General features: G+C 39.1%; 1 protein-coding gene across 15 annotated transcripts in view; it reads left to right on the top strand.

Annotated features, from left to right (window-relative positions):
• The first annotated feature begins 36 nt into the window (after positions 1–36).
• The window catches only part of afdna (afadin, adherens junction formation factor a), a 101,567-nt gene continuing 81,920 nt past the window's right edge, over positions 37–19,683 (top strand). For all 15 annotated transcript variants that reach the window (XM_066676908.1, XM_066676915.1, XM_066676916.1 and 12 more), the window contains exon 1: positions 37–298. In XM_066676908.1, the coding sequence (XP_066533005.1) occupies positions 197–298 (102 nt within the window). In that variant the 5' untranslated portion in view covers positions 37–196. The remainder of the gene's footprint in view (positions 299–19,683) is intronic.

Below are 19,683 nucleotides of genomic sequence, written 5' to 3' on the forward strand. Positions count from 1 at the left end.
ACCGATTCGTTTCACTTTGCTTCACTGAGAGGAGGAGGAGAGCGAGAGCGAGAGCTGCGTCAACCCACTCTCGTACAGTCGCACTCACGCCTGGAGAAGCTCCGGGCTTAAAGTTGCGGGATAAGAATATACGGCATATTTTCTGTGTTTAACAGCGCACCAGGAAGAGGGATTTTGTCGCTTTTCTCTATCGAAGATGTCGGGGAGCCGAGAGGAGGAGCGGCGCAAACTGGCCGACATCATCAACCACTGGAACGCCAACCGGCTCGACCTGTTCGAAATAAGCCAGCCGACCGAGGTGAGCTCTCGGCGAGGAAAAACCGGCCTAAAATTGGTTAACAAGCAGTTAAAATACTCTATTTCGACTCCATAAAAGGTGTACGAGTATTATACGTTGTATACACACAGTTGTAATGTTAAATCATTCACGTATTTACGCGCTGAGATTGGCTTCTTGTTCAAATATTCCGTTCCACCTTAAATGGTGCAGCACTTGCCCTACGACGCCTGAGGAACCTGAGTGAATCTGCTGCACCATTTAAGGTGGAACGGAATACTCAAACCAGAAGCCTACCTCGGCTCGTGTTTTGTTTTTAATCAAAATACTTAATTTTCTCTTCGATATATCGCCTCGTGTAAGGTTTTATGAATTGGGAAAATGAATATTTGAAGTTATCATTTAAAAATAAACGATATATTTAACCGTTAAGGTTCTACTCCGTTCACTATGCAGCTAATAAACAATACTCATACACCACAACGTACGTGGTAACATTTTAATAAATACTGAAGGGTTACAGTTTATTGAAGCATAATATACATTTTAACATAGAAAAGACCAACTCTTGTTTTTTTTTCAGAAACGGAGAGATGAATAAAATGCGCCTTTTAAGTCCATTTCAGATAATCTGTATAATCAATGAAACGGGGAAACGTTGCGGACGCCGGTAAGGTTTAACGCTGGCCTCCTTTTCACCACAACAACAGCGTTTTAAAAAAAACTAGCTCCACGATAATGATTAAAAAGACGCAGATTTATCTTCCTGACTCTCATTAACGTTATCAACTCTCTGCAGACTCAAATGTAGGATTTTTGATGAGTTCTAAGCAGCTAACTTGCAGTATAAATATATGCCGAGCTTGTAGGGAGCCTTTGACGATGGTCAGTCAAAGGAACACATGATTTGTATGAACAGTCATTTCTATAATAAACTTGGATGATGTTTTAGTATGTTGGAAGCAGTGGTGTCTGTGTGGTAACTGGCTAATAACAGTAGCTTAGCTGGCTAGCGCTCTTAGCCTTCATTCAGCTGTGGATAAACCTCGACGAGGCTTAAAAGAGCTAAATGGAGATATACAAACCCCCACAACCACACTTGATTAGATTTTTTTAATGACATAGTAGTCGTGTTCTGGTAAACCCTTGTGAAACCCATCTCCTCGGGATAAACCCGTTTAGCCTGGGAAATAACGCAATGAATGGTACCCATGTTGGTTTAGTGGCTGTCTGAATTTTTAATGTTCTATTCAAAGAAGGACACAAACGACTGCCTCAAGCTAGTTTCAGATTAGTTTGATTGACTCCTCTAAAACATGGTTACAACGCATCCTTCTGACTTCTAATATAGGCCTGATATATTGCATCCATTTCAGTGTGGCGCATCCACTGGTTTCCAGTGTCTGACACCTGCAGCTGCACATTGTCAGGCGTTTTTTGGCCAAGTATTCTTTCACATACAAGGAATTAGTCTTTGTTTACACAAAAAAACAATAGACATTTTAGTGTGTAACACTCTTAATATACACAATGGAAAGAAAGTACAAGGGTGTTTAAAGTGCCGAATAAAGAACAGTTCTTTTTTCCCTATAGCAGGTTTTTGGGGTGGGCTGTATTGGTAGAACAAGCCAGACCAGGATACCTAATGCATGTTTAAACTATGATATTCGTCATATGTAATGCCACATGGAAACAGATAGCTTTGTTACCAAAACCTCTGGCAGTTTGAGAAATGTTGGTCCAAAATCATGCAACGTGACCACACCGTGGCTTGGAGAGACTCAAGGAGGATGTTGTTATTTTCTGTCATTGTGGATGTATCCCCAGGAAATCTTTATTTTAATGTCTGACTTCAGCACAATCACAGTCTGTCAGAGTGTTTGGTTGAGAATTTAGCCTCAACATCATATTAAACAGCTTTAACGGCACTTTACACTGTCTGTCACACACTAGGCACAATGAACTAGTGCTGCATTTGGAAAAATATATATATTCTTAGAACCTCTGGACACCATTTTTATTTAAATATTTAAACACTGCTCTACAACTTTAAGGTGGTCTGCGGTATTGTTTACTGGTGATGTCCGTGATTGCTAGAGAAGCATCTTTAATCACAATAACAGTATTTATCAAGAACATGACAAAATATGATCTTATTACTCACTTCTAGGTTTTTCCGTGCTGTTGCTGCTTGAGCAGCAAGAGTAAAATATTCATAGAGCTAAGGGCAAAAACATCTGCCTCGAGTGAATGTCATATTAGTTTGCTTGACCTTTCTGAAAAATGACTGCCACAGTGTCATTTTATGACTCCTAATATTGGCCTGATGTGGCATATGTTTTACTGCTTGACATCTGCATGTCATTCACACTTTGAAAGCAAGGAGGGTGTAAGATGGAAATGCATTTATGTTCATTTCAAAAGTATCCAGACACCTCTTTTAATTAGTGCTGCTTTAAGGCACACCCAAAGCTGCCATTGCTTGACAATAAAAACACATTCTCTTGAGCCACTATGAGTTTCGGGTCACTCCCTATGGAGCTGGGGAAATTCTTTCTCTGGAGTGATGGAGCATCAAATGCCATAAGGATGAGATGGAGTTGTAACTTGTTATTTAAAGCTAATCATCAGTATCAATATCAACTGTTATGACTAAATGTAGTCATATCTTCACAGAAGAGGCTATCACCGCAGCAAAGGGGAGACAAACTCTCTTTTAATTCTCTGGATTTCAGAAGAATTATGGTATTTATTGTTTATCTTATCAGGGTTTAAGAAAAGATACAGTTGCTCCATAAATCAGTTTGTTTTGTGGATGTTAAACACCTGCACATTTTCCATGCAACACTGATTTGGTTGGGAGCCAAAGTCTTGCAGAGTGTACAATTGGTTGAACATGTGCCTGGCACAGCCTGAAACCTCCAGAGCAGATCTCCTCACTCTAAAGTCCATGAATTCAGCAGAAGTTTTTCACAAGTGGGTGACATCACAGCCATGTTTTCACTCCACAGCTGCATCTGACATAATCATTAGCTCTGCCAGCCTGGTATTAGAACAGTGGCCATGGCTCAGACTGATCCAGAAATATACTTAGAATTTAAAACTTTAATAGTTACTATGTGTGTACTAAGCTACCAAATATATTTGTAAAGTAAACTGTTTGTATTCACAGATAGTCTTCTCTTAAACTTTAGTTTATCTTTTTTTTAGCGAATTACAGCTCTGCTCTCATTCTCTGATATTTGAGGTGTTTATCATCATTTAGATCTATGCTCTTGTGTTGAGCAGCATTGATCTGTATTTGCTGTGTGTAGAATTGTAACTGTACGATTCATAAATATTCAAAATGCTTTCATTAACTGTCTCAGTCTTAAGTGTGGTATTTGTTAAAGCCTGAGGTTTAGAAACCTAAAAATCCCTGGTGTAATCAATTTGGAACTTTGTAAGTGGCTGCAGAAAGCACTGTGGGTGTATAGAGGTGGCTTTATATACCTTTTATATACTTGAGGCAAGTTGTCTGAGGAGGCTTTTTATTTTCATTAATTTAGCAAAAGGGCTAGCTTTAAAGATCTAGGTGTAATATGGAGTAATTTAGATCGATGAACATAAACCCAAGTTGCTTTCTTGACTTAATTATGATTGAAGCTGCGCTGTTGAGTTATGTTCCTTTGAAGCCACACATTGTACGTTTGAAATTTAATATGGAGACCCCTTGTTTATCATTATTTTTTTATTATTACAATAGACTTTCTCACCAAGCAGCTTTGAAGAAACTCAAGTGCTTAAGAGTATAAGAATTGTCATGAGAGTAATTTTCTATGATTTGTCAGGTTTTCTTTATTGAATACTTAAGTTGGGTGTGATTGTACGGACTGACAGGCTAAAATAAACCACTATGGGTACGTTAGTTGAAATGAGCTCTGTATGAATGCACAGATGCAGTTGTTCTGACCTATTTTTCTGCAGGGTTCTTTTAAATGGGTTTTACTAAAGCCCCTACATGTAATTAACATTCAGAGCACCTATTGCTGTATTTTACAAGGACAAGTGCTATGAATATATCAGATGATTCAAGGTAGGCTGCTATAACTGCTGCCTGTTGCTGGTTTTAGCACATTTATACACATCGCTTTTACACCTATGTACATAGTACATTTTCTAAGCTGTGAGGCGCATTTTAAGATCAGTTCAATTAGTTTGTGGTTAGTCATTTTGTTTGGAGCTGTGGCAGTTGAGGCAAACTGCTGACTGGTTGGTTGTAGCTTTTGGAAAACAGCACCTCACGCATGATTTCAAAGCCCACCACAAGCACTTTACTCTCCACTCCTGCATTGATCGCCATTTACTAAACAGCCGTCTGGAGAGCATGGGTTTGAGAGCCAAGGTATGAACATGTTTTCCATTTTTGAAATCCTGATTGTTAGAAGTTTTGTCTGAATACAAAAGTCAGTTGCAGGCCGTCCCCACCCAGTTTGGAGTGCAACGGCCCGATTGTTCTGTTCTCTGTGCTGGATACTTGGTGAAGTTTTTGCTACATCCGCTTTGGCCACTGGTGTGTATCCACTCTATGGCTGAAGGAAATGAGATTGTGGAAATGGTCACCTGGGAAACACAGGGTTGTGTGTTGTTTGGGAGAGGCTGTCCATTGCTGGAATGAGTGATTGGAAAGAAAACACTTTTTGGATGAGAAGTCCACAAAGGGAGATGGCTAATTTCCTGTAGGAATTCTGATCATTCACATTATTATAATCGTATTTATTTAATGAGTAAACAGATGTTTAAATTTGAGTAAGAATTATTTTGGTGTTTTTACTTTACTCCCGAAGATTGACATTTGGGTGACCCTGGGCTACTCTGGTACATTACACTGTAATGCTAATTGCTAATGCTATTGTGATTAAACTACATTAGCTCAAAACACCCATTACCTGCAGTAATTGATTATTAATAGAAATAATAACACTGTACCATGTTATCTTTTCCAATTCCAATGGAATTCATGCTAAATAAATGACTAAGCATTATAATGTATTTTAATTCAGTCGCTTGGCATAAGATGATGATAACAATAAAGCATTTCCATACTTAATTTGTCATAAATTTATATTATTATTAGTCTAGCAGATATTACTGTTGATATACGTTACGTGACTTGCAGATCAAACAGATTTATTGGTGAAATGATGACTAATTGACTTAAATATTTATTATAATTGTTTTCTCTTCTCTTCCTTAATCCTTTGATTTTAAAAACTCTTTCCAATAGAGGGTCAACTGATTTGGATAATTTATTTTCCCTCTGCAATATGGAAATGCAGGCTTCAAACCCTGCTGGATGCTGCTGGTTTCACCTTATACGAACCAGGCTTTTGAGCAGATGGAACATCAGATATGCTGCCTTGTTTTCAATATGGAGATGAAAGTTGCACAGCTTTTCATGATTCAGCAATTCAGGAATTTCCAAAATCTCTGGCAAGATTCATCACTTAGGCAGGGAAGATCTAATGATGCATACTTTTTGGGGGGTTTCTATACTTTATTCACATGTAGATAGCTCTGATTAATATTAGTAGCACATACCAGCAGCTAAATGTAGATGTTAAGTTTGGAAATTTATAGAGGTTTACATGAAATTTAAAATTTGCTCATTGTTTTAAATGTTATTTTTAGGTCCTGTACTGATATTATTATAGCTTTTTCAGCATGTACATGCAGCAGGTAGTGGTTTGCACTCTTGCAGGTCCATGGATGTCTTTCTGAAGGGTAATGCGCACTGTCATCGGCGTACCACTCCCAGGCAGACTATCTCCATGGTGATGGTTTTGCTGCTTCTAAATGTGCTCTGCGTGCATATCCACATCCTCAGTCCTGAAGCATTTCTGGATGTTCTGCACTGTAATTTTACGTGACATAAAATAGATGAGGTTATCCACTGCACAAAACAGCAGTAAACGGAAAACATAATCCACAGTTCTAATCTGCTGGGAGCTAGAAATGGGCTGGGATTAGCCTTCTCTAACTGTGTGTGTGTGTGTGTGTACCACCATTTTAGTGCCACTGATCACTTCACATGACCATAAGGAAGCATGGCTGGAACAATACATTAACACAACACAACTGTAATACCATAATGAGAGCATTTACATGTACCAGCAACAAAATCAATGTTATGTTTTGTCATCCTTTGTCTTTGTGTCTATATAGAATATAGAACTTTGTACCCATTGTCACAAATCTAATCAATATGTGAGGTGAGTGTTTTGTTAAAGCCCCAAAAAGAATGATCCATGACATATCTGTTCCTGCTTATATTGGGCATAGGCCTCTGTTTTTGTGGCGCTGCAGGCTTTGTGCTGAAGGATGACCTCCTGTAACAGTTATAAGGGTTGGGCCCTCCTCCCCGTTACATTCTTGATTCTCCCTTCTCCACACACCTGCACACGTCTCCTTGGCTTCTTGCCTTTGGGCGGTGTATGTTTTTGTCTGAAACTTACTAGCTCAAAATTCTCCCTGCTTCATAGAGTAACAATGTTTATGAGGTCAGTTCATCACTAAAGCACATGAGCTTTTACGTGCTTGCAAGTTGAAAGTTAATAATTTTGGCCAGTGTTTGCTCTGTCTTTATTACATGTTGCTTCATAGGCCATTCATCCTCACAGGGTCACACTCAAAGCCTCAGACAATATGAATCATCTTATGAGTTAGAACCACACGCACTCGAGGATTTTATGCACTTTATGAGGGGATTCCATCGGACCATTAAAGTGCATCATACCGTGTTGCTTTACTTAAATCTGTTGCTGTAAATGCGATGTGACAACATCAGTGACTGGCATGAGGAGTAGCTAGTGGTAACTACCTGAAGGCAAGAGTAAGGAAAGGGCTTTGCTTGAGGAGATGGTCATTGAGCCGACTGCCCGATTTTCAGATGAAAGCACTTGTGTTGCTTTCTTCCTCTCAGTCAGCTTTGATCCTTTTATGTGTGTGCACAAGCTGCTATCTGGGCTCCCCTGATGTAGCGCACGCTCTTTTAAGAACGTGGTTCCATGGGTTCTTTTATTAAAAGCAGCCATTAAATTTAATTGATAAAAACACATCTCCATCTTCCCTGATTTTTTATTTTTCTGCATTTGAAAAGAGATTGTCTGACTGTCTAAAATGGTTCTGTATAGCCCCTAAAATGGTTCTGCTGTTGAGAAAACTTCAAAATTGTTTTTTGTAATAATATTCAACACGTTTTTCTGACAATGTAGAAAATATGGGGCTATGGATGCTGTGTTAAGGGGGAGGCCTGTGTCTGTCCCTGGCCTTGGCCTGTCAGCCTTCATTAATCTCTTGGGAGGCACTGATGGTCAGTCAGCCTGTGGGCCTCACAGCGCACGCCAAACTCCCCACCCGCCCGACTCATTGCGCAAGCACCAGGTGACCTCACAGGATCGGGCAGATCTCACAACTGTTTAACGGTTTTCCCCCTTCTATTAGTTGTTCTGTTTCTCCAGTCTTTTCCCCTCTGAGACTCAGAACTAGAGCAATTGAAATGATTGTTAGGTGTCTGATGTCAGCTGCTGTTATATTTACCACGAGTGGTGCGTGGGGTACACTGATCGTATTGTTGGTGCAGAGGCTTGTGACCCTTCACATCCAGGCCTTCTGCTTCAGCTTCTGTGAAAGACTTGTTCCATATGTGCAAATGTACTCATAGCCTGCCAAGTGTTGGTGGTGTCTCACATTTTGGAATGAATCTTTGTGTTTTTTGTTATTTCGGGCCTTTTCTACAAATAGTTGATGCACTCTCATTCAGTGGGCTGGTGTGGAAAGCCTCTTCAGTGCTCTGAAGTGTCCTGTGTGGTTAGGATTTTGTTTATTATTCAGTACTGATTACCATATACATTTCTCAAGAATTTGTATGGCATTTCTGATGCAGTCTACACAAATTCATTAGATTTAATTTTTAACAATGAATTTTGTTTAATTTTTGTGTGTCTGCTGCCAATGCTAATACAATCTTTACTAGTGTTTTGCATGTTAAATCATTTACATTGGGTAAATTTATAAAGGAAAAATGCGTGGGAGGTAAAATAATAGATCTTTGTTTAGTCAGACAAGACATTTTTATGCAGAATATCTATATTTCTATATGTGAATGTTTTTGTATAATTTAACAATCTTTAACAGTGGTTGTAAGATCTTTAAGTCTTTCAGGACTCTTCTCTTGTGTGTCAGCACGGGTAACTTACTTTATCTTCACATAGTCCAGACCTCCACTGTCAGGTGGGCACCAACTCTTCTGAGGTCCCTATTTAGACCTGTGCTCATGGGACTCAAATCTCAAAGCAGATATTGCTAAATGTAGTAGCTAAGTAGGTGGAGAGGAATAAAGCCCATGACTCTTTCTCATGATTAGCGAGACAAAGAATAGTGGAAAGTCTTGGGGGCTGGAACTCCATGTGCAAGACACACACACACACACACACAGTGGCCTCTTTTCATTGTTACTAAATGCTCCTCACTTCTTGCTCATCCAGAGAGAGTGTTTATACTCTGAGTTCCTCATTAGGTTTCAGTGACCTCACATGCTTTGTACCTTTTCATACGTCCCCTGGCTTTGTGTTAGCTCATTGTGTTTCTCTCTGATTTCATCTATCAGTGTTTGTTGGCTTTTTTTCTTTTTTAGTGTATGCATATTTAAGTCTTAATGAAGGAGGCCATATTTACTACATCATCTTACATCATAGCTCTGGTACGTACTTTGTAATTGGAGAGACAGCTTTAGTGCTTTGTGTAAAGTATGTATTTAGTGAGCTATATATGTGTGTGTACATGCTTCATTACTTATTGTAAAAGTCTTTACATTTGTGAAATTATTAGATTTTTTTTAAATAAAGAATGTCATTTTTGTGTCATCATTTTTTTTCCTCACAGAAATGCCCCAAATCTAAATACTGTATAATACATTAAATTTGGGCTGTTTCATTTTAATCATCAATTTATTTTTAATATTTAATCATCACTGCGTCCCCACATATCATAAACACACATACATTTTTCTGAATTTTGCAGACTTTTCAAGCAAGGGTTCAAAGTGGATGACCAAGCTTTTTTGCTTTTTTTTGTTAATATTTCTTTGGGGGAGGAGGTAAAGGGCAGCCTCTGCCCCACAGGGAAGCGGAGCGGAACAACCCCACAGACAGCCCCCATTTGTGTTGGACAGGGGAGATAAGCTCGGTCATTGTGAGCATGTGTGGGTGTGTAGTGGGGGTGCAGGATGAGGGGCTTGGTGGTCAGAGAGAGCCTTAAGATAACACCGGAATGAGTCTCTGGCCTCAAAGGAAAAGACCCAAAGCTCTGGGAGGAACAACCCATGTGGCCAGAGAGTGGACTTTACATTCTCCTCAAAACAAATCACAGCACACGGCTAATATCAGATGGTTTAGAATCTGTGGTGTTCATAGGTTTGATGTTAAATGTACGTCACAAGGTTTCCTTATTGTATTTTTTTTTGAGACATACAAACAAGTCCTAAAATTTGAAAATAAATGAACATGAGCAGATTATGCTCAATAAATCATGACTATCAAGTATCACATGGTAATAATACGATATTCCTGTCTGCATTCTTGTAGAATTATGAAATTCATTGCCTGGAACAAAAAGCTGTGTTGGAGGGAGCCTCGCCCATAGAGACCAAATTCAGATCATGTGCTGTTTCTCATTTACATTGTTTGACTATCCTTTCCCCTGTTTATCCATGTGCCTTCAGTTTTCAGCCTTCTTCCCCACCTGTTGTTATCTTGCACTTTATGCAATTAGCTAAAATAATAATTCCTTTAAGATTTTTTGTGAGTTTTATCACAAAATTACATCTATGAAACTGTTCTGGCTTTTTCATAACTCCCAAAAGAAGCAGGCTTTTTCTTACTGTGATTTTTGCATTGGCCTGCAGGCTTTTGGGAGCTTTCTGTTTGCAGCCTCCCAGCCTTCACAACAGCCGGTGATGGGGGACATCACCAGCTGAGAGCAATAATATTGTAAGAAGGAGAAAATGCGTGTCTGAGAGATGACCTCTGCAGGGGAGAGCTTCCAAGTACAACATCGCCCCTCAGATGTTTGTTGAACTAAAGTGTGAATCCAGCCCCAGAGAATGGCTTCAGTATGCAAGTCTACTCCACCCTACACAGATGGTCTTCCTTTCCCTTTTTTCCCCCCCAAACGTGGTCACAACTAGGAGTGGGCATTTTTAAAATCTGAGAATTGTATATAAAGCTGACACAGCATTTCCAGGATGGCACAAATCATTGTACACCATTTTTCCCACCCTGGAGCATTGTTTTTGTTGCGGAAAACGTACTCAAAGCCATACAATCCATCAAGAAACAAGTTTCAAGAAGTGTTTTTCTATTTAACTAGGTGTTTACGTACTCTGTTAGTTTATTACCGCCCGTCTCTAAAAACACTGAGTCTTAGGCCTCGGTTGTTTGTTGCAGTGCATTAAGCCTGTTATTGATGTTTGGAGCCTAAGCTTATACACAGTTGGGGATAGGATTGTGGTTGAGCCAGTGGTGTTGTGTGTATGGACTGTGGTGGATGGGTGCTGCAGGCAGTAGGATGTGGTCTGCTCTCAGTCTGTCTGAGCTGTGAAGGGCTCCTGCGTGCTGTCTGGCTCTGGTGGGTGGCTTTGGACTTGGCATGAGCCTGGGGAAACCCTGCACTAAACAAAAAAAAAATGGCTTCCATATGTGATGAGCAGTCTGGCTCCTGTGCGCAAGCAAGGCGTTGGACTGCTTGCATTTGGCAGCACTCAGAACTTGCTCAATCCGTTTACATCATTGTCATGTAATCGAGCCAGAAATCTCACATTTCCTTAAGACTAAAAGAGGCCTACAGTCATAAAGAGAAAGCATACATTTATTTAGGATTTTTGTCTTTTGTCTATTGTCTAATATTTCTCTCTACATATGCATTTTAGCTGCACTAAGGAAGGTCATCAAGGTGTTCCACAAACCTTTTTGTTGCAGCAAGAAAGGAAGCCCACATCCATGAAGGTCTAATGTCCTGACATATTTATGCCTCACTCAACTTGCCATCATGCATATGTATTTAGATTATCCACAGCTGGTGTTATTATTGTGCTATATAAGTCTAGAGATGTTTTGGATGAGGATGGAATTTCAGACCTTGGTTGTGTTTCCTGGTTTAACTTCTTTCTTGTTTCCATGGCCACAGTGGGTTAAAGCAATAGGTTAGATCTGTGTGCTGTAAAATATTGCTGTGTCTTAGTGCTGCAAAATTGGTCATCGATAATTGGACGACTTTGGTCAGCACTTTCTCCACCTACACCAAAGTGACCCCATGGCTGATGGAAACGGGGCTGCATTGTGTTGCATAATTCAGTAGTGAGAGCGTGTTCATGTGTTGGCGTATGCCGTCTCCTGTGCATTGAGGCAAACCCAGTTAACTCTTCACAAAGCATGGCATTTGCTCAAACATGCTCACTACATCTGGCTGATTCATAAAGATTAAATCAGCACCAAATATCTCTGATGGAAAAAGTCACATTAGAAATAAATGCACCAAGTCCGGTACATTTTTGTGTGTCAGTCTTTCTAGTAAATGAGTTCAACTTTTGGATGCTGATGATGACTTGCATTAACATGTGAATGAAATGTGTTTTTTCTTTGCTTCTGCACTTTGCTAACATCAACTAAAGTAGTTAGTGATTATGTCCTGCCTGAGGCAGCACAACTACCCTTTTTAACCATGTTCTCAAAAATGCATCCTTAGCAACGTGTTCAGGTTAAGACACGTGTATAATATGGAAGTTACATAATTACTTAAAAACAAATAACTTGCAGATGTGGACAGTTTTCCAGTCCTATTAAAAGCCCTATAAAATTACAGCTTTATTTAATTATTTGTCTAATTTTCTAATTAATCTAATCTGTCCACCATGAATAGAGAAATGTATGATGACTAAATTCAGTCTAAATTCTTTTGTGTTGGGTTTTACCTGTAAGTGTAAAAAAAACCTGCAAGTACATACATGGCCAGATAGACAAGTGTGTGTTATATTAATTAATTACATGCAAAATGTCAATTTTGCTTGCACGCTTGTCTCCTATGCCCACAGTCTGTAATTTATACAAAATTTAGGCAATATATCATACAACATCTTCAATCCTCCACTTTCCGTTTGCATATAGAAAAGTTGTTCTACATAAATCGACTCGCAGCAGAGGATGTTTTTCACTATCTTGCAGTTAAGGTACACTGGCTTGTTTAGAAAGCTTCTTTTGTCTGCTTGGCCCAGCTCATTTCTACAGTGTGCTCAAAAGCCCATTTGTCTGAGTCCACTGTCACTGCTCATGCTATTAGAGCAGGCTGAATGATGTCCTATGAAGAACAATCGGGGGCCTGTGTTGGGCTATTCTCACTGTGCTCCATTGAAACATACTGCAACTTTTCTTGGCACACACTTTTCTGTAGTTATTTGAGAGGTGGGGGGGATTGGGCAGTCATAATGTGTGTTTTATTGTCTCCTACACTGTTATGGGTTATACTATAATGGCACCGCATTGCTGTTTGTAAACCTTTACCGTGTGACACATCTAGACAGCCATGCTGCATCTTTTCTATGGCTCCTCTATTAAGTAACAGTGAGGAAGCCTGGGTTGTTTTATGTTATGTATATCTGTAACAATCCCCCACAAGCTGAACATTCACACGGCCATGATACAGCATTGCTCTTATCATGGTACCACCTTGGTTGAAAAAGTCACAGCAAGAATTATTTCCTGAAGAAAAACATCAATCATACTGATTTCAGGATCTTAACTTCAAACAGTCAAGCCTCGGTGACTTAGTGCTCCTCTGTGCCTGGAGAAGACCCTTAAATCTAAGGGCCCTTAACCGCACAGTTTCTGTTTAACTGCTGGATCCGGCTGTTCCTGCAATTTACTGGTCCAGAGGGCTACTTGGCCTTGTGTGGCGATCCAGAGGTCCAGAGTAATTTACTTTTTCCTAAGGACATAGTGTAGCACCTCTGGTGGCCCCTGTTCAGAACGCCACTTGTGGAATAGCTTCACCTAACCTTGATCCTTCAATTCATCAGGCCTCCCAATGTTAACTCAGTCATATGTTTGCTGTGGTTGATTTGTTAGTTGGCGAGCACCTGGCAACAAATAACTCACCTGAAGTTCTGGCTATGAATTGAGGAACCTGTGTAGTCTATCAGCACTACATAAAAATGGCAGGGTATGTTCTGGCTGAGATGGAGTAGCAGGTTTTGGCATGTCAGCCATAATAAGCAGCATGTGAGAATCAAACCTATGGTTTGGCGTTGTTGTGGTATCTGTAGTCAAGTCACTGTTGTATTTAAACATGTTATGTAAATAATAGTGTCAAACAAAGTGATGTTTAATAAAATCTAATAATATGAAGGAATTTATAGAGGTACAGCTAAGCAAATTATAGATGGCAAAACTGGACAGAGTAGGAAATCTCAATTCTGTAGGTACTAAGATGACACAAACATCTGGAAAGATAAGAGGTTTTTAAACTCGATTTAAAGAATTTGAAATGGAAGAAGTAACTGTGCTGAGCATACTTCACAATACTTTACCATCATTTTCCTCCCTGTAATCACTCATATATCACCCTCTACAAATATTTACACAGAAAGGAGACCCTCTCCCTTCCCCTTGCTACTCCCACTGTGCTGTCACGCCTTAAAAAGCCTTTAATAATGCACAGCAAATGAATGACACTAGACTCTGGGAGATGACGACATACATCTGGAATTCATTACAAATTCTTAGGCGGAACTGCACTTAATCAGATCAGTTGTCATCAAACACAAAGAACCTTCAAAAGAGGGGGAAAAAAAGAATATTATTTCAGTGCAGTTAATAATGAGCCACAGCTTTTCATGCTAATCAGTAAATCTAATGAGTGGCATTAAGTTCTGCCTATGCTCTATTTACCTAGCCAAACCATAGACCCATTAAAGTACTCCCAACAACATTTAGTGGATTATAAGACTGCTGCATAAATCCACTACCCTTCATTTACCTTTGACATGCAGTGTTAATAGAGACTCATTATTTCAACCATTTTAATCCTGTGAGGCTTGTTCATGTTGGATGTAGGCCTATATTCTAGCAGAAATATAAGTAGGTTCTTTATTTAATTTCATTTTGTGCTTAAATAAAAGGTTTTGGACATAAATATGCATAAATATTGACACAATTTGAATGGAACAGCCATTTAGATCTGCTTTGCTTTTCTGCCCTCTTTCAAAAATTGAGGTAACTTCCACCTATTGTTATGACGTTAACATGGGGGAGGAAATTACAGATACATGAGTGTAAGACAAAGGTTGGTCTCTTGTTTTATAGCCATGCTTTTAAGACTTTCTGATTTCATGGCAGGTGTCTTAAACAGTGCTAGCCAGCAAATTCTTTCAGAGATTAGCTGGAAATGAGCTATTTGTCTTCTCGTCAACAGATGTAAATGACGTAACCACGTAAAGGACACACGATTAATGACCAGATTGTATATAATTCTTGAAGTTTAGCTTGTGTTGCTCTTTAAACATACAATAAATGCTTACTGTTCTTACCTAGACTTGTGCATCTTTTATTGAGACAAACATTGCACAGTAACAAATTTTCCACATAAACCCATTTATTTCTGTCTGTGTTTACTTTCATGCAGTGAGAACTACAGCATATTAATATTGCCCACATATGGAGCAGATAAAGAGCAGCATTCTCATTACTTTACATACTTTTCAAAGTTCTGAATTTTCTCTGCCATCCAAATGCCTCCAGATATCATTTGTCATGGTTCAAATAGCCACACACACAGCATTGTGTTGGAATGAGCCACTTTGTTTGTTCCCATTTACAGACCTAGTGATGTGTACAAACACAAGAACTTTCCAGAAATGCAAACAGAAGAGAGCTAGCAAATGGTGAGGAAATATCCTCAGAACTTTAATAAAAGTGTTTTATGATTAAAATCGTGGATGTCACCTTTAAGGATTTGATTTGTGTGTATCCTCTATCTAGTTTAGAGCATCTTTTGTGTTTAGTGCATCTATCTCTGCCTGCCCCAGCTGAGTGTTCTGGCAGTCGTCTGTTCATTTTTGTGCTTTTTGCCAAGCCTCATTGTGATATATGGTCCAGCACAGCTGTGAAGTTGTCTTTTTATTATCCAGAATAAGTTTTTTCCTTGTTAGGCAAAGAATTGTGACCCTAATAGCTTTTCAAGCCACTCTTTGAAATCAAGCCTGTGCTAATGGGCTAACTGCCCTTCCTTCAGATGTGTGTGAAGAGGTTGAAGGTTAAGGAGTGGTATTTTGTCCTCAGACAAGGCTGTGTGGAATCTCAATATTTGACTTGCTTGCGTCATTTGGGTCTTTTAAAAACTACCACTTTGGTTTTCCATGTGCAGACCACACCAGCTGCCTGGTGCATAAATGGTTGTTATCCGTGTCTGTCCTCAAACATAAAGCAACACTTGGTGCTTTTTTGTAACACAAAGCATGTGGCCTGGAGATCTGTATATCCAATCTAGTGCCAAGCCTGTGAAAAAAGGCCCTGGAGTGTGGCAGATTGATATGTATTGTATTAGAAAGAGATTTCATGTCACTTTTTTGTTTTCACTGGTGAGACTTAAAAGTCGTCTGTTTTTTGTATGTCACAGGCTGTCTCTGCTCTGATACTGAGTTCTGATAACAGAGCACTCTGAGTGATTGGATGTCATGCTTATCTCTCTTGGATAAGTTCACTAGGTTCTGATCTATGGAAGTGTTTCTTCTGGCATAGTTGACCCTGCCCTGTGCTGCTCTGAAAGCTATGATGCTTTTAGTTTTTAGTTCTTGTGATGTTTTAACGGACTGAGAGTTAAGCCAGAGCAGGTTAAATCATTAGTCTACACTTTATGATGCTTGCTTAGGCTGTCCAGTAGGGCATGATATGAAATGGACAAGAAGCAAAGTTGATAATGAGGAGTAACATTTAATACTTGAAATAGATAAAAACACCACTTTATTTATTTATTTATTTTTACACAGTGCCAAATAAAACATGGAAAATAATAATAGTTACTTGTATGAGAATGAATTAAGCACTGAATCTGACACTTTTTCTCGCTCTCTCAATTTTGTCTTGTGTCTGTGTGCTGTCCTCCATTCTTTCCAGGTCACATCTTTCCAATTTTTTCCTTGTGTAACTCTGTTTGAAACTGTACTGCTATGCAATGTCTCATTCAACTGAAGCCCTGATAAACTGCGTGATGTCAGCTAATGAAATGTTAGACCTCAGCAAAATGACACTGAAAAAGCAATAGCCGTTAGACATGTCTCTGGTGAATGTCTTTTCTTTCTTTGTTGCTGTTTAATTTCTGCTGAGCTTTCTTCATCATCTCCAGGTGTGTGAAAAGACATTTGTTTACTGTGGTGAGCTATAAGATGTAGGAAGATAATTCTATCTTTTGATCCCCTACTTCTGCTCAACCCTCTGTGATAACAAAGCTATAAAAACACAAACCTATGGATACACCTGCTCCACAATGGCTTCATTAGTGGTGTTGCAAGTCTTTGTAGGGGGCGATGTATACCCTTTTTCTATTTTTGCAGAGTTCCATATTTGGGAAAGAAGAGAGTTGCTAAAGAGTTTGGTTTTTTGGGTTTTGGGTAGCCTAACTTTGTTACTTTTGCATTGCGTCATCCTTGGACGTGATAGTTTTCCCCCACACTGTGATGAAAGCTTAACCAAAATCCCCTTATTCGTGGCCATAAGGCAGACATGTAAAAATGAAAGCCTGTCTTTTTGTCGTGGATGATTGTTGCTTTAGAGGACACTAATTGATGCTCTCACATTGTGGTGACAAGCAGTGGGTGTTGGTAGATTTCCATATTGCAGGGTTTAATTTGTGTGCTTGCCTCTGTGTCACCCTAATTCACATTAATGCAATACTGTCTGTGTGGATATTGCTGTGACGTCCCATCCTAATTTTATATGGAGATTAGACATTTCAGAGACTTTTGAAATTGACAAAAGGCAAGAGGTGAGTTCAGGAAAACACTGCAACTGAATGTTGTCTCTGCTGTGCTCTGCAGCCAAGCTTGAGTTGGTCTGGCTTAACAGATGAAACTCAAGCTCACACTTTCTCTACTAATCAGGAGAAGATATACATACTTATGTGTATACATTAACAACCCCCTCCAAGGCCTTTTAGTCACATACTAAGAGTTTTTAATGTAATTTATCTTAAAGGATAACGGGAAACTGAATATGTCATTGCACGTCTATACCCTAAAAGCTCACTGGAGATTTAAATTTCCTACATGGACTTTGGAGGCAAATGAAAAGGAAGACATATAGGCAACTTTAAAGGCGACTGTAATCAAAAAACACTTAAACACATACAATTCAGAGTATGTTTCCTCGCTGTTTACTAGCTCTCAGATCTGATTGCGTGCTCGAAACCGGTCTAACGTATTTTTGAATCCTCAGTGAGTGTAAATGAGTAAGAAAACTGAAGTGTCTCGGTCCAGTATACTAGACTTCCTTAATCTCTAGGGAATGGCATCTGGAGTTTTTAGACAATGCACAAACATTGCGTCCAAACGTTTAAAAGTGCAAACCGAGATGATATTGCTCTACTCCTGCTCCTTAGATGTGTATCATTGACTCATTTTAGCTGTTTCAGATTACTTAAGATGGAAATGTCTCCAAATTCAGGAGATGGCTAATTTCATTACAGAACGTGATACAAAACAAAGCAACATGAGTAGCAAATGAGTTTCTGTGGTAATGTAAACTGTGAATGAAATCTAAAATTTAAAGGAAATTTTTTTTTTCCCCCAGACAAGCCCATTTCACCTTAAAAGATACAGAGCTTCTGAACTTAAACCAGAGAGAACTGTGTTTCCCCACAGTTGTAGACATCCCCTTTAACTGCCAGGAACCTGAATGTCAAAGTAGACTATAGAGTTTCCCAGTGGTTGTATAATGTAATTGCGTGTTACCTGCTGGGTTTTTTAGTTGAATAACGTTTACGTACAAAAAGCAAACAAAAGAGTATATGTATATGAGGTATATGTTACATTATGCTATGCCACATAATGTTTACAATAACTTTTTGAAATACTTTTTGAAATACCTCTTTTATTCCCATTAGAACAGCAGTGTTTTTGATTAGTTCTTCCTCTGAGGTGTTCACTGTGGTTTGGTTTGAATTGTAGAACTTTACAGGAAAAGTTCTAGACATTTCCTATGTCAGCCTTTTAGAATTCATAGAGTGTCAGTCACTTTCATAACGAAATGTTTTCACTTGCTGGGTTAAAGATCAACTCCAGTTAGCTATCACAGGCTGAGTGGGAAACATGTTCCTCCCACAAGTTAATCTTCAAACAGTAACTTAATACTACTGTAATGGGCTGAAGTGACTGCACAGCGTTTTACTCTTTGCAAGTGTCATGCCTGACAAGTAAACATGTGATGCCCTTGGTGCTGTGTGTTGTGTGGAGTTGGCTGGGAGTCATTGGGTTGTGTTTGCATTCGCACCAACTTTAAGCTCCTAGGGTGTTTATCACAGTCATGTTGACACAATCTGTGGATAAATGTTGACTACACCCAACCCAGACTGTTGTTCCCATACAGCAACACAGTGTCCTCTATAACCAAAGAATATGTGTTGTGTTTGTGTTCAGCATACAGGTTTTAATCAATTATTTTGGCACTAGATTTATGTTCTGTCAATTGGAGATCTGTTTTACCTGATTTGTAGTTCGATTTTGCATGAGGCAGTTTGGAGAGCTTTGATATTGTCAAGTGCCCAATTTGCAGAAACAATTACAAAATCTGCCCTGAATAATTATAAATTATATATATATATAGTTTACTTCCAGTCCTAATGTGACACAACTTCATAACTTGATCCAGTTAATACAAAGCTTTATATATATATATCTGAATAATTGAGTGTGTTGAAATCAGCACTAGGCAATCTATCTATAGCAAGGCCTACATTAAACATTTGTGGCCAGAGTTATAGAAACATTATGTTTATATATTGAGATATTTGTCTGTCAGTTACTTGTTAAAAAAAAAACATATTGTGCTCTTTGCCTGATGACATGCGTGATATTATGTGTGAACAGTTAACCGGACTCAAAAGAACTCTATTCGAGCGGCCACGCAGCCCACAGGCTCTGTTATTCTGGTGGTCGAAATGTGAAATATTGTAGACAGGAGCACATGGCAAGAGCAGTGTCAATTGTTCACTGGAACTAAACCCTCCACGTGTAATATATCCAGGAGGACTGGAGTTGGACAGCTTGACGTACATGGCTCGGCAGTTTGAACAGCGACATCATTCAAGTTTATTACGCTTGTTTC

The sequence above is a fragment of the Hoplias malabaricus genome, chromosome 7, assembly GCF_029633855.1.
Source record: "Hoplias malabaricus isolate fHopMal1 chromosome 7, fHopMal1.hap1, whole genome shotgun sequence".
Taxonomy (NCBI): Eukaryota; Metazoa; Chordata; class Actinopteri; order Characiformes; family Erythrinidae; genus Hoplias; species Hoplias malabaricus.